At 54.6% G+C, this 14,485-nt stretch overlaps 3 protein-coding genes across 3 annotated transcripts in view; 2 read left to right on the top strand and 1 right to left on the bottom strand.

The window, feature by feature from the left end:
- Positions 1-5,631: 5,631 nt before the first annotated feature.
- On the top strand, positions 5,632-7,676 carry LOC103916112 (fibrinogen-like protein A). The gene is made up of 2 exons (XM_009323063.1): positions 5,632-5,644; positions 7,048-7,676. Exons 1-2 carry the CDS (start codon positions 5,632-5,634, stop codon positions 7,674-7,676), a joined length of 642 nt encoding a protein of 213 aa, XP_009321338.1.
- Positions 7,677-8,602: 926 nt separating this feature from the next.
- On the bottom strand, positions 8,603-12,697 carry LOC103916104 (microfibril-associated glycoprotein 4-like). Its single transcript, XM_009323051.1, is given in 7 exon segments — positions 8,603-8,655; positions 9,546-9,603; positions 9,605-10,182; positions 10,406-10,423; positions 10,562-10,651; positions 12,342-12,471; positions 12,539-12,697. Coding segments are annotated over 7 exon segments (1,086 nt in total).
- A 1,405-nt stretch (positions 12,698-14,102) lies between these two features.
- LOC103916094 (fibrinogen-like protein A) overlaps positions 14,103-14,485 on the top strand; it is a 4,283-nt gene continuing 3,900 nt past the window's right edge. The window contains exon 1 of the mRNA XM_009323041.1: positions 14,103-14,117. Within this exon, the coding sequence (XP_009321316.1) occupies positions 14,103-14,117 (15 nt within the window). The remainder of the gene's footprint in view (positions 14,118-14,485) is intronic.

Raw genomic sequence — 14,485 nt, 5'->3', positions numbered from 1 at the left:
TCCTTTCAGTCACAGGTTTCCCTCAGGCAGATGGCTGTGTGAAGCAAAGGGAAGGGGATGAAGCTCTTCCCATCCTGAATGCTGATGACAGGAGCGTACACAACTGGCAAACGAGGGTGACAGAAAGATGCAGCCACCGGGCATGGGCTCTCCCTTCCTCTCAGACCTCTCGGGCTCTTTTCATGCCTCTGTCACAGGCCACAGCAAGCGCTGGAGGGGCTCAGCACGAAATGGAGCAGCCAAGGGCAGAAAGGGAGCTGGTTTGCTGTAGTCCCACAGTGGAGGTCTTGCTACATGGTCATTTCCTACATGGAGTGCAGTAACCCTGTCCTCCAGGACCCTGACTCCTTATTGCATGCTCTGGAGCTGTTTGGTGGGGGGCTCAGCTGTACAGCAGCAGCTCAGACAGCCTTGCTGGAGCTCTAGCACAGAAGCCATCAGCTGCCAAGCACAAAATCCAGTTCCTGAGACTGTCCAAAGGGACTGACTGAGGGGAATGAGCCCTTATGGCCCACTGCAGGTTGGGGCTGACTGAGGGTCTCAGTGATGAGACAGTCAGAGCGGGCCCTCCTCAGAGATTGCAGCAGCTCTCAGGCCTGGCTATCACTTTGGAGAGGAGGCTGGCAGTGCATCAGGGAGTGTACCAGCATCCTCAGAGGTGATGTGCCATGCTCTGCACCACCTACCTTGCCACCCCAAGCAGACGAACCCATGGAAGTGGGGGAGCACCAGCCCACACTCCTCACCCCAAAAGCAAAAAAGTAGATGGAGACAGGGGACGTGTTTTTATTATATATGTTTGCATTATGTTTTCCTTATATATTTCCTGCAAACAAGCAGGAAATCAAGCAAAAGTAGCAGAAGGCTTGTGTGGATGAGCAAGGAGTTCCTGAGTAAACTCAGACATATAAAGGAAGTGTTCAAGAGATGGAAGCAGGGTGTGATGGCTGTCCAGTCATTCAGGGATGGGACTGGGAAAGCCAAGGCTGGCCTGGAGTTGAGTCTGGCAAGGGTTCCCAAACCAAAGGAATACTAGGGAAAACATGGGTCTGCTGCTGAATCCCCATTCAGGAGCCCTGGTGACACAGGACATGGAAAAGGCCAAGGTACTCAATGATGTCTTCACTTCTATCTTTACTGGGAAGACCAGCCTTCAGGAATCCTAGGCACAAGAGATCAGGGGGAAAGTCTGAAGCAAGTAAGACATGCTCTTGGTGGAAGAGGAGCAGGTTAGGGAATACTTAAGCAAACTGGACATACAGAAGTCCATGGGCCCTGATGGGATGCACCCACAAGTGCTGAGGGAGCTGGCCAATGTCATTGCAAGGCCACTCTCAATAATCTTTGATCGACCCTGGCAATTGGGAGAAGTGCTTGAAGACTGGAGGAAAGTAAATGTCACTCCTATCTTCAAGAGCAAGAAGGAGGACCCAGGGAACCACAGGCTGGTCAGCCTCACCTTGATCCCTGGGAAGGTGATGAAGCAGCTAGACCTGGAAACCATTTCCAGGCACATGAAAGACAAGAAGGTGATCTGGAGTAGTCAGCACGGATTTTCAAGGGGAAAATCATATTTCAGTAACCTGATAGCCTTCTACAATGAGGGACTAGCATGATGGATGCGGGGAGAGCAGTGGATATTGTTTACCTCAATTTTAGTAAGCTTTTGACATGGTATCCCAAAACATCCTAGCAGACAAACTGGCTAAATATGGGTTAGATAAGTGAACAGGGAGGTGGACTGAAAACCAGCTGAATGGACAGGCCCAGAGAGTGCTGATCAGGGGCACAAAGTCCAGCTGGACACCAGTCACCAGTGGTGTACTCCAGGAGCCAATCCTGGGGTCACTCAGCTGCAAGGTAGGTCTGCAAAAAAGGACATGGAGATCCTGGTGGGCAAGAAACTGACCATCAGCCAGCAATGTACGGTCATGGTAAAGAATGCCAACAGCATCCTGGGCTGCATTAAGAGGAGTGTTGCCAGCAGGTTGAGGGAGGTGATCCTTTCCCTTTATTCAGCACTGATGAAGCCATACCTGGAGCCCAGTTCTTGGTTCCCCAGTTTGGGAGAGACATGGACATGCTAGACAGAGTTCATCAAAGGGCCATGAAGATGATGAAGGGACTGGAGCATTTCTCCTTTGAGGAAAGACTGAGAGAGCTGGGACTGTTCAGCCTGGAGGAGAGAAGGCTCGGGGGGGGACCTCATCAATGTGTATCAATACCTGAAGGGACGGAATGAAGAAGTGGGAGCCAGGCTCTTTCCAGTAGTGCCTAGTGCCAGGACAAGAGGCAATGAGCACAAATTGAAATACAGGCAGTTCCAGCTGAACACAAGAAAACACTTTTTCACTGTGAGGGTGACCAAACACTGGCAGAGGTTGCCCAGGGAGGGAGTCTCCATCTTTGGGGATATTCAGAACCCAACCAGACACTTTCCTGGGTGGCCTGCTGTAGCTGACCTTTCTTGAGGAGAAGGTTGGACCAGGTGATCTCAAGAGGTCCTGTCACATCTTGCCATTACATCCCAATGAACTGGCAAGAGAGGCCATCACATTGCCACCTGCCTCAGCAAACCCCTTGTTTCCCCAGCAGCAGAAAACATCTTACCTCAATGGCAGCAAAGAGGGCCTGGTCAGACCACACTTACTAAGGTCCCATATTGCAGTATCCCCTATCCTCACCTTCCTGGATGGGCACACACTCCAAAACAATCCTCTAGTTGAATCAAGGGCCTCCCATGGTTTCATGGCCTCTGAATTTGCCCAGAGCACCCAGACCCTTACCCAACCCACCCCAAATGCTGTCACTGTTACAGATGGGAGAAGAACACATGGTGGGGCTGTAACCCAAGAGACCTTAGAGTAACGTGGCACTTGGGCACCCAGAGATTCTGTCCTTTGACCCTAGTTAAGGAAGCACAAATCTGTGTTTAACTGGCACTTGGGATCCTTGTGCTTCCCTGTGGGAAGGGAAGACCCAGATCCCGAGGCAGGAGCTGGCCCCAGGAGCCATCAGGGGTTGCTTCCCCTACCACAGGGCTCTGCATGGGTTGTTCCAGAGATTCCCATGTTACTGCTTGGGAGGGCGGGCTGATGCCAGCGCCTTTGAGTCCTTTCCCCCTTCTCAGAGTGTAGTTTGCTGGGTTAAGGAGTTTAGCTGGCCACATCCAAAGTCAGCTCCTTCACTGAAAAGGGCTGTTGTGAAAAAAGCTAGAAGTGAGGGCCTGCTCCTCCTTCCCCTGGAGAGCTGCTTTTAAGCTGCGCCTTTACCATTGGCTACATGGCAGCTGTGCAGCAGCTATGTCTGCGCCCAGTCTCGTTCCTCCAGTTCTGCCCCTGATGGGAACTGCTGGCTTGGCCTCCAGGCTTGACCTCAGACCTTCCCTATCTCTGCAGACATGCTGGATCTGTGGCCCCAGCAAGCAATGGACTGTCACTATCTCCAGACTGGAGTCTTATCCCGACTTTCTACTGAGCATCCTGCACAAAGAGGTCCCTGCTGGGGCCTCTGGGGTGACAGAATTTGCAAAGGGAAACAGGGTGCATGAGAAGGCAGTGGAGGGCTTGGGGAGCACCTGAGGGCATACGGAGGGCTCTGGCATGAAAAGGAAAGCAAATGTAGGACACTGGGGTGCACTGCAAAGAAAATGGGGGGCTCTAGGCAGCACCAGAAGGCAAACAGAGGAGTCTGAGGGGTACAGGAGGGAAATTGGAGGCCTCCGAAGGTGCACCTTCTTTTGGGTACACCAAAAGGTAAATGGAGTGATTCTTAGGGGATGAGAGGATCAAATGGAAGCCTCTACATTGCACCAGAGGGCAAATAAAAGACCCTGGGGAACATCAGAGGGCACATCAAAATCATTCATTGAATTCTGTGTGCATTCAGATCCCCTCCATTCCCCTCCATGCACTCTCTACTCCCCCACATGCCACTGTGGTCCCTTCCATTCTTCTCTATGCGTGCTCAGGCTCCCTTTGTTCCCCCCTGTGGACCCTCAATTATCCCCCATTCCCTTTTGAGTGCTTGTAGATCCTCTCTGCTCCCCTACCTGTGCCTTGGAACCCCACAGTTCCCATCCAGGCATGCTCAGATCTCCTCCACTCCCCTTTGTGTACCCTCCAGTCCCTGCCATCCTTTCTGAGTGCCTTACATCCAAACCATGTCCCCTTTACATGCTTTCAAATTCCCCCTGTTCCCTTCTGGGTGCTTCTAGATCCCCTCGGACTCATTCTGTTCACTTCCAAGCACTCTCAGCTGTTCTCCATTCCTATCCAGCTGCTTTCACATCCTCTCCATTCCCCTCGTTGTGCTCTCTTGGAACCCCTCTGTTGTCCTCCTTACACAAACAGATCCCCTCCATTCCCCGCCTTGTATGCTCAAGTGTCCTCCATTTCCCTCTGTATGCACCCAGATCTCCTCTGTTCCCCTCCTCGCATACTCAGATCTCCTCTGTTCCTTTCAGTGTCTGCTTAGTGCTGACTTCTCCCCTCTGTGCACACTCACATCCTTCTTTTCCATGACAAGTGCCCTCAGATTCCCACTGTTGCCCTCCATCAACACTCAGATCCCACCCATCCCTTCTGTGGGTGCTCAGTTCCTATGGGTTCTGCCATCAGATCCCTTCCAGTCCCTCTGTGCACCCTCCATTCCCCTCCATTTTCCCTCCATGCACACTCGGATCCCCTCCATTCCCTCTCTATGCACACAGGGTCAGGCTTTCTGATTTCCCCTCTGTGCACACTCAGACCCCTCCATTCCTCTCTGTACATGCTCAGATCCCCGTTGCTGCCCTCCATCTGCCCAGTTTTGCTCCATTCCTGGAAAGACACTTGCTTTCCTCTGTAGCCACCCATCCTGCATGACCGGTCTCCCAAACCCAGTGCCCCAGAGACCACAGCTATCTCAGCTGGCCTACAGAAACCTTTTAGCCAGTGTCTGTCAGCAGGCCCATTCAGCTGCATCCTTGCAGATCAGGACTGTGGCCCACTGGGGAATAGAAACCTCTCCTGCTTCCCCCAGATGGAGATCGCCTAGGCCACAACACTGCCTGCTGTCATGCAGTACAGAAAACACCAGCTGCTCCAAATACTGTGCCACAACAGTCAGTCTCTCTGGGAGTCTCGGGACTGCTATGGCTTCCCCATCAAGAGCTAGGCTGGGCTTGTCAAAAGCACATTAAACAAGAACCAATTGACCTGGCAGCACCCTGCTGTAATGGTGGGAGGTGGGGACATTCCCAGTGTTTGCTCTCCACACTGATTGATGACTGGCATTCAAGTGTTTATTTACCGAGCTGCACTCTTCAGAGCTCCCAAATATGCTGTTCCCAGGGGAAATTCCATCCAAGGAGCTAAGCACTCACAGAAGAGACCATTCCAAGGACTCTTGCTGGCACGGGGGTTATTTTCTTTGCAGCTCAGGAAGCTATGCACCTAGAACCACAGGCACCTTCACCTCAGCTTGTGTTTTCTAAGGGCATAAAGGAAACCCAGCCCGATTTCCTCCTCCAGGAGAAAGGAAGTGGGGAGTGGGGGTAGGACCCACTCACTCCGCCCACTGCAGAGGGCCCTACAAAAGCCTTGTGAAACCTGCTGCTCCGCAGCTTTGTGCTCCAGAGGGCATTCGCGCATGGACGCCATGGGTGAGTACTGGGCTGGGAAGCGAGGCGCTCCTTGCTAGCAATGGGAGGAGCACAGGCAGGGCAGCCCAGCAACAGGGAGAGCCTCCGTGCACTGGTCCTCGCACACCGATGGGGAGCAGTGGCATCGGTGCCCTCTGAGGGCATGCTCACCTGGCACCCCTTTGAACACCAGCAGCTTGTGCCCTGCCTTCTGGCTCATCCCAGCCAGTCCCCTGCTTTAGGGGCCAGGAATGAAACTTGGCTCAGTCGGTTGTTGTGTGCTTAGTTTTGGGTGGAGCAATATCTCATGCATGACTTTTCGGGAGCTGGCCAAAGGGAAAAGGCAAGGTTGTCTACCCCTTGGGCAAAAGGGTTGAGGCCTTTTGGCAAGTTTTCCAGCTTGCACGGACCAGTCTGATGCTGCCCAGCGTGCTTGGTGCATTCCTTTTTTGCATCTCACATAGTCGTGTGACACTGTGCAGTGCTGGAGCCATGGGATTTCCCGCCTCTCTGGAGGGAGGGTCACATTTCATCTTTTCTCCATCTTTTCCCTTTCTAGCAGCCCAGTGCCTTCTACTCCTTGCTTGCGTGCTGGTCTTGGCTGCCCCAGGCCACTCCATGCATGTACAAACCCTAAACATCTTCAAGAAATCTCCCTCGAACGCTTCAGCGAGTGCTCTGAAGAAAACCAGTATGTAGCATCCCGTGGGCATCACAGTGCTCTCACCAACACCTTTCAGTTCCTTGGTCTGGGTCAGTCCTGGCTGGTGAACAACCCCAACCTATGCTCTGGGCCAGTGGAGGCTTGGTAAAATGGCCCTTGGGAGAGGGTGTGCTATGATGCCTCAGATCCAAAAAACACCTCCATAGTGTATACAGGCAGGCACACTGGGGAGAGGCAGCATCAACCCCAGGCTTTGCTCAGCTGGGGAGAGGAGCTCTGCCCATCCGTCAGGAAGGCCTTAACTGCAAGTTCTGTGTATGTGCATGTGTGTGTGCGCACTGTGCAGACTGGTAAGGGTGTCTGTGTGCTTGAAGGGGTCATTTTTCTCCTGTTCTCTCTGCCCCTTGCAGGGGCAAGGTCCTCTTCAGCTTCCTTCCAGTGTGACCCTGTTTTAGTGACACAACCCCTTTTTCAGGAGGCCCAAAGGAGCCCACTAGTGTCCATATCAGTCTCCTGGCCTGAAACCATCATAGCCCAGTGGGTCTGGTGCCTCCTGTTAGGTGTGCCATATGGAAGAGGAACAGAGGGCTGAGGCCAACCCACTCTCACCTCCAGCCAAGCACATTGACCTCTCTGGGCTGGGACAGCTGAGTATCCCCCAGGTATCCTGGCCAGAGGTCCCTCTATCCTGCCACAGGGTGAAACACGGTCTTGTCCTGTTGCACAGGCTTTTGTTAAATCATCCTCTCTCCTGCCCCAGGTTGGCCCAAGGACTGCAGCGAGGTCTCTGTTGGCAGCCCCAGCGGCGTCTACGTCATCCAGCCCACAGGACTGCACCCCATCGTGGTGTACTGCGAAATGAACGTGACGGACGGGGGCTGGACGGTCATCCAGAGGAACCGGCAGAGCACGGAGATCACCTGGGCTGAGTCCTGGAGCACCTACAAGTACGGCTTTGGGAACGTGCACACCGAGTACTGGCTGGGCACCGAGTACATCCATCAGATCTCCCAGCAGAAGGTCTACCAGGTCAGGTTTGTCATCTGGGATGCCGCAAACAACATCAACTTCGCAGACTACAACCTCTTCAGCCTGGAAGATGAGTCCCACGGCTACCGGCTGAGGCTGGGCTCCTACACAGGTACAGCGGAGGATGCCATGGACTCAGACAATCCCAGGAACGTGCACAACAACATGAAGTTCTCCACAAAGGATCGGGATCAGGACACTTACAGAGGGAACTGTGCCTCCCGCTCTGGGGGTGGGTGGTGGTACTCGGCATGTTATTCTGTACGGCTGAACGTCAAAGGGGGCATAACGTGGGGCAGCCTGTGCAACGGGAACTGCAAAGCTTCTGCCATCCTCATCAAACCAGCTCCCTACTGCTAGTTGCCAGACCAGTGCCCTGCTGGGGCCCGTTTTGCTGGCTGGGGGGCTGGGGGTGAATAGGGTTGTTCCCGTATATCAAGAGCTGTTTTCTTTTCCTCTTCTCTTGAAAAGTAACAAACCCCCCTGCTTTGTCTCTGGCCTTTCACTTGTGATGGGTTTTTAGGGATCATTATTAGGACAAGTTTTTATAAACACTGTGGTTTCCAAGCATGTTCCTTCTGGGGAGAAAACTGTGCTCAGAAACCTAAAACCCCCCTGATCCAGCAAGGTCTTATTCTCTTTTTGCTTTGTGGGTATAGATGACTTCAGCAGAAAAATATCAGTCATCACTAGCTAACCTGATCTAAGCTGCTCTAAGCCCAGGCAGGCCATGTATGCACCATATCCCTGCTGTAGTCTGTGTTCATTCTGCAGAATAAAATTGCTTTCAGAACCTGCACAGACATGCACAAATGGCCTTCATTTGTTTGGGAACTTCTCACAACTGTGGCCAGTTTCTTGCCAGGAGCAGACCTGAGGCTCCTGGTGCAGTAAGAAAAGACTTTCAAAAGAAAAAGTTTTCATAAGTTTCAAATGAGGAATTAAAGACAAAACTTTCACTTAAAGAAGAGAGTTGGGTTTCAAGGTGGCTTGAGAGGAACCATGGCTTCTTTCAAGCCCTAAGTTCAAACTTCCCTCCATCATAAAGGAGATCCATAGCCACATTCCCCCTGTGCAGCAGAATACGATGGGACTGACTTACCCACATCTCTTATGCCCTCAGGGAGCCCACCACCTTCTCTACACTCCAATCTGTGGTGGTTTCTTCCCTTTCCCAGCATAAAGCAACCACCCAGCCATGGACAGGGACAAACTATGAGCGAGGCTTTTGCAAGATACTGGGTTTTGCTAGCCCTGTTGGTTAATCGTAGCCTTACAGCCACAGTTTAGTGCACAGTGGTTGGAACAAGCCATTGGAAGCAATATTGCATCCAGAGACCTGAGAACCAAAACACAAACAGAATTAGGTACAACAGCTGTACTCAGCTGTGTACAGCAACTGAACCAAAGGGAGAAAACTCATGTTACAGACTGATGCTGGGGACAGTCAGCAGCAGGGAGAATCAGTGCTGGGCCTTTCATTATGGAACATTGAAATAGTTCAGAAAAAAAAATAAAGATCAGCACAAAACCCGTGCATGCCACACCAGCTCTACACCAGCTCAGCCTGAGCAAATCATCTTGAAACCAGCAGCCACCATGCCAGTACTGGGGGAGGTGAGCTCTGCATGTCCCAGGGAGATCTGGCATCCCTTGATCAGGGGTGTCTCCTTGCCCAGGAGAGGACCTGCATAATACACCTACTTTCCCCCAGGTCCACCACCCCCAAGACTGGACAGAGTGATCCCACACACACTTATGTGCAGTGCCATGGAGGCAGGCAGACGCAAGGCAGCAAAGTCTGGCTCCAGGGTTTATTGCAGCTGATTTCTTCCACCATGGGTAGCAGAGCTGTGGGGCGTATGGGGCCCGGCGAGGCAGCAGGGCCTGAGCAAAGCAGGGATACACCGATCGCACAGGGAAGGGAACTTGCACTGTCTCCCCATCCCCAGGACAGGAGTGGGCGCACCCACCCCAAACCAGTGCCTGCGTCCCAGTGCCGGCCAGCACCGTGGCACTGGGTGAAGCTGCCCGCGTGCCCGGGGCTCCGGGCGATTGCTCCTGAGCCCCAGAGCTGCTGTGTTTCAGCTGGTGACAGTGCAGGAGCTGCAGGCAGCGCAGGACGTGCACCAGGGCTGGCACAGGGCTGTTGGCAGGCACAGGAACGGGGCACTGAGCTGGGGACGGTGGCACTCCCACAAACTCCTGGGAGGCTGGGCACTGCGGCACGGTCAGCACACATCTGTGGGTTTGACCAGGATGAGGGAGGATGTGCAGTCACCGCTTGAGCAGATTCCTGGCCAGAAGATGTACTTCTTGCCATTGAGCAGGACGTTCTGGCACTTGTCGTACCACCAGCCCCCGTAGCTGTTGGCACAGTTCCCGGTGTGCTGGTCCTGGTCCCTGTCGGTCGTGCTGAACTTCATGTTGTCGTGTATGCCCCCGTACCCGGAGTGATAGCTGGTCAGATAGTCCTCCCCACTGCCCAGGAACCGGCCCAGCCTCAGCGGGTACCCACTAGCCTCACTCTCCACGCTGAAGATGTCGTACTCGGCGTAATGGGTGACGTTGGCTTTATTCCGCACGATGAAGCGGACCTTGTAGGTGCCCTGCTGCGTCAGCAGGTGCAGGTACTCGGTCCCCAGCCAGTGATCACCCTGCACGTTCCCGAAGCCGTACTTGTAGGTCGTCCAGGATTGCTTCCACGTGATCTCAGTGTCATGAGAGTTTCTCTGGACAACAGTCCAGCCCTTGCCTTCGGTGTCCATGTCACACCACACCACACGTGGGGGAGACCCTGCCGGCTGGATGACGTACACCCCGCTGGGGCTGGTCTTGTGGAGATGGCTGCAGTCTGCGGGGACCCCTGCGGCATCAGATCAAGGAAGACATGAGGGACCTGTACTGGAGAATGTGCTGGCAGGTTACTGTGGGGCAGCGGTACTGATGCTGCTGATGCTGGATCTCACTGGGTGCTCTGCAACCAGTGGAACGTGTTGGGAACGTTGGTCATCACCATCAGTGGTGATGTGATGGTGATGAGAGGCAAGGATTACCCTACTCTGCAGCTTAGGTCTGAATGCAGAGACCTGCTGTCTCTGTGGCTGCTGGCATGGGGACACTTGCATCCAGCACCTTGGAGCCTGGCCGCGCTCAGTGACGGGCAGCGCGGCTGCACCCAAACCTGGCAGCTCATCGACTGTCCCCCCGGCACCCATACTCACCGTCCTGGAGGCTGGCAGCACGTGCTGGGCTCATGCAGAGAAGAAGCATTGCCATCGCCGTGGGCAGGAGGACAAGGTCCCCGTGGAGCCGACGTGTCCCAGCCTGGAGCCCTAGGGAGGAAAGTGCCCATCACTGTCAGGATCCCTGGGCAGCCCCCCGGCCCCCAGGGAGCTCGGACCAGGAAAGGCAGAGCCACGGGGTGCAGGCAGGAGCAGGGGGCTCCCGGCGTGGTGGGAGCTGCAGCTTTGGTGCAGGCTCTGCCCCTGCAGGGCTGAAGCAAGACGAGAAATGACCCTCCTGGTCAGCCCCTTCCCTGCACCAGACAGCAACCTGCAGTCACATTTTCTCATGCTTCTCCTAAATGTGGTTTGTTTGTTTTTCTACAGGTCTAGATGCAAAAGGATATTTTTGTGGGAAAGAAGTAAATCTGTGTTAAGGACATTCAGAGCAAATAGTTCAAAGCACTGCAGCTGAGTTTAGCGTATAAAACCTGCTGCTCCAGCTGCGGAGCATGCCATTCACAGGGATGCAGGAAACAACCCAGCAGCAGCAGAGAACTAGAAAGAAATGGCTGGGTGGAAAGGGGAGGAGCGGGGTGGACGCTGGACACTCTCGTCAGCTCCCACTCCTGTGGTCCTCCACTGCTGTCACTTAGCTTGGTTTTCTACTTGCATCCCCCAGAGCTGTGAGCACTGCAGAAAAGGAGCCATGAGGAAGAGGAGAACTCACCCATTGCTGTGGTGCTGCTGAGCAGACGCCGGGAGCCTGAGCAGTCAGTCCCACTGCTCTCAACTCCATGCTGGCCTCTGCCCCTTTATACCTGGGTCTCTCCCTGTACACACCTCCTCTGTGTGAGGATCTCAGCTCCCCTGTTTGCATGGACAAAGTTAATCACTGTATGCCCATCTGGTGGTTTCTCTTTGCTCAAGATTACACAAAGAGGCCCTAAGGGTTTTTTTTCCTGAGGAAAAAATACAGTACTCCAAACCTCCCAGCTGTGGGGCGTTTATCAACAGCAATATACTGGACCTGCCCAGGAGTTAAATCTTTCTGGGGATCTACCAACTGCTGCAGGGCAATAAAGGAGCTAAAGGAGAGGGGAAAGGCAAACAGAAGGGAAGGAGCATGAACACCAAGGGCACAGGGGAGATTGGTATCATCTGGAGATCAAAGAGGGTAAAACCTATGAGCAATGGTTTGTCAAGTTACCAGCTCCCAGCATGTCCCGACACTTCTGTGATGGCTGGAGGTCTGTCTCGGGCTCCTTCCCTGCAGAGAGCTGCCAGGAGGTCAGACCCAGAGCTGGGCTGCAAATACTGATGCCTTTTTGCCCTCGATCAGTAGAGGCTGAGGGCTGAAGGCAGCAGCCTTTCCTAGGGGCCATCCTTGTCCCCTAGATGCTTGGGGCAGCTCTGAGCAAAAATAGGCTGGGGGGGATGTCTATGCAGTACCCCTTCCCTTACACTTCCCTTCCTTGGCCCGTACGTCTTGCAGGCTCAGGAGGGCTCTGCTGACCTCCTGCTCTTCCCCACTGCACGTGGGGGGGACATCGCCCCGGCAGCCTGGTCCAGGCTGGGTGCTGTCTAGGAGAGCATCTTAAATGCACTCGTGGCCAGCTCATCAAGCAGCGGCTACAGCTGTTGGGACCACATCTGTCAGGGGAGGCTTAACTTCTTTCTCACGCTACCGCAGGGTGTTTTGGCAAACCCTCAGGACTGGGTTGGAGTCTTCTCCTTGTTCCCCTCTTCTTTCAATCCCTCTTTTCATACGGTGCCTTGGGAGGCATCAGCAGGTCCTCACCCGTCACCTGCCGGCTGACTCTGCTGGACCCACGTTGCGTCAGCCCTGTTGGGCGTTTGTACTCCTGCGTGTCAGTAGCAGTGGGTCTTTGGCTGCAGTACACTCTGTCTTCTAGAAGGTGATGCTTCCACTGGCAGCAGGACCCACCAGGGGAGTGAGGGCAGGGGAGGAGCGAGGGGGCAGAAGTCTGTCCCCACCTGCAGAGGAGGCTCAGCCCCCTCCTCCGCCTCCTCTCCCTCGCCCCGTAATTCAGCTCCACTTGCCACCTCCGTGTGCCTCAGCGGGGCTTGCTGCTCCAAGGCTGCTTGTGCCCCGTTGCCGCTCCTCCAAGGGCCAGCATCGCAAGGAGAGCTCATGATGGGGTCCCTGCTTCAGGGACCTCTTTTATGGCTATCGAGTGAGGGTGGCAGGAGGCATCGAAGGGTAACAGCAGGCAGGGCCACCCCAGTGCTCAGCGGGGTCACATGCAGTGACAGATTGGGATGTCAGCCACGGCTTGGCACCTTGGCTTTGGTGCCAACACTTGGTGCCGTGGTGGGTGTGGGGAGGCAGCCCTGCTCCTGCATGGCATGGGGGGGCTGGCTGAAAGGGCTGGGAAGACCCTTTTCATCTTTGTGAAATTTGGCTGCCAGAAATGTATCAAAGACAAATGCTACAGCCCCAGTTATCTGTCAAGGGACTTTGGGAAGCTCTTGTAAAAGGAAAGACGCCTCATTAAAAGGAAATTGCTGAGGACAGTCTTGCATCAGGCCTAAGTTATTCATTGCTGTCCAACAGCACGACAAATATTACTGCAAAGTGGAGCTGGCAAGAATCCTTTTTCCTGTGAATACGCGTGTAATTTTGGAGCTGGTAACTTTACGAGGGGCTGGTGTAGGGCAGGGGAAGGTGCGTCCCTTGGTGAAAAACGTCCTCCTCGCCGTACTGAAAGGAGAGTCATTCAGTCTTGGCGTAACCGAGGGCAGGGGCCAGGCAGGGCACGGCGCGGTGCTGGCACGGTGGCAGGGTGTGCTGTTGCCGGGACCTTCACCACCACCTGCTGGTCTCCTGGAGGACAGCAGAGGTGGCAATGCCACCTGGGGATGAGGGACTTGGGGATGAAGGCAGCACGGGGCCGAGTACCAGCAGCAGCCTCGCAGCAGCAGAGCCGGCGCCAGGCCCCGGCGGTGCTGCGGAGCGTCCCGAGGCTGGTGCAGGGACACGCTCTGGCGGCCCAGCAGCTGCTGGTGTCAAACCATCGATAAATACCTCGCCGCGGTCCTAGACCGGTGTCACTGAGCTATAAGCCAGCATCGCCAGGCTATGCCACTGCCCTCCTTAGCACCCCCCTCCCATTCCTGTGCCATTTGCAAGGCTGGCTTCAGACTGGAGCACTCAACATCCGTTAAACGTTTATTCCACTTAAACCACAGCCACCTTGTTCACTGAGTCTGCAGCCAGCTCTGTGATGAGGTCCGCTCCCCAGCTTACCCAGAGCTGTGAAGTCAGAGCTAAACCCTCCAGCAGACCCCTCGGCTTCCTGAGGCGCCCGCACTGGACCTCTTGGGAGGGCTGCGGGACCTGCCCCGCACCAGCACTGGGGCAGCCGCACCTCCGCATGCGTGGCTGCCCCATGGGACGGCTTCACGGCTGGAGGGCTGGCACCAAGCCGGGCAGTTGCATCGCCGTGGCGGGGTCAGGGCTGGGGACGAGGCCCCTTTGCTGCCCTGGTGTGCATGGGAACCAGGATGCAGGTCAGAGAGCATGGCTCCCTCTCGGGTGATGCACCATGCTAGGGTAGGCAGACCCTAAAGGGCGTCTGATGGAGATCTCCAGCAGGGCCCGGGCCACTGAATGTCCCCACAGGGTTTGGCATCAAATCCTGTAAGTAATAAAAAACACAAGAAAAATCGTTATCAGGAGCGTTTGTCATTTTGGTGGAATTTTGTGTGAACATCAGGTGCTGTTTGCTGAGGTTTGTTTGGGACCTCTTATCACGGAAGCGCAACAGCTGGCACGTGAGCAGAGGCGCTTAAGGATGGAGGGCAAACAAACCATAAATTTCCAGCCCTGATGACAACCAGAGGGTGAGTGTTGTAGTTCGGGTTAGCTGGCCCCACGTCACCCGCTCAGCCCTATATAACGGCAGGGTTGGCACCCGGCTG

This window comes from Pygoscelis adeliae, unplaced genomic scaffold, assembly GCF_000699105.1.
Source record: "Pygoscelis adeliae isolate BGI_AS28 unplaced genomic scaffold, ASM69910v1 Scaffold180, whole genome shotgun sequence".
Classification (NCBI taxonomy): Eukaryota; Metazoa; Chordata; class Aves; order Sphenisciformes; family Spheniscidae; genus Pygoscelis; species Pygoscelis adeliae.
The sequence above is the reverse complement of the archived record's forward strand: the minus strand, read 5'-3'. Positions and strand labels throughout refer to the sequence as shown.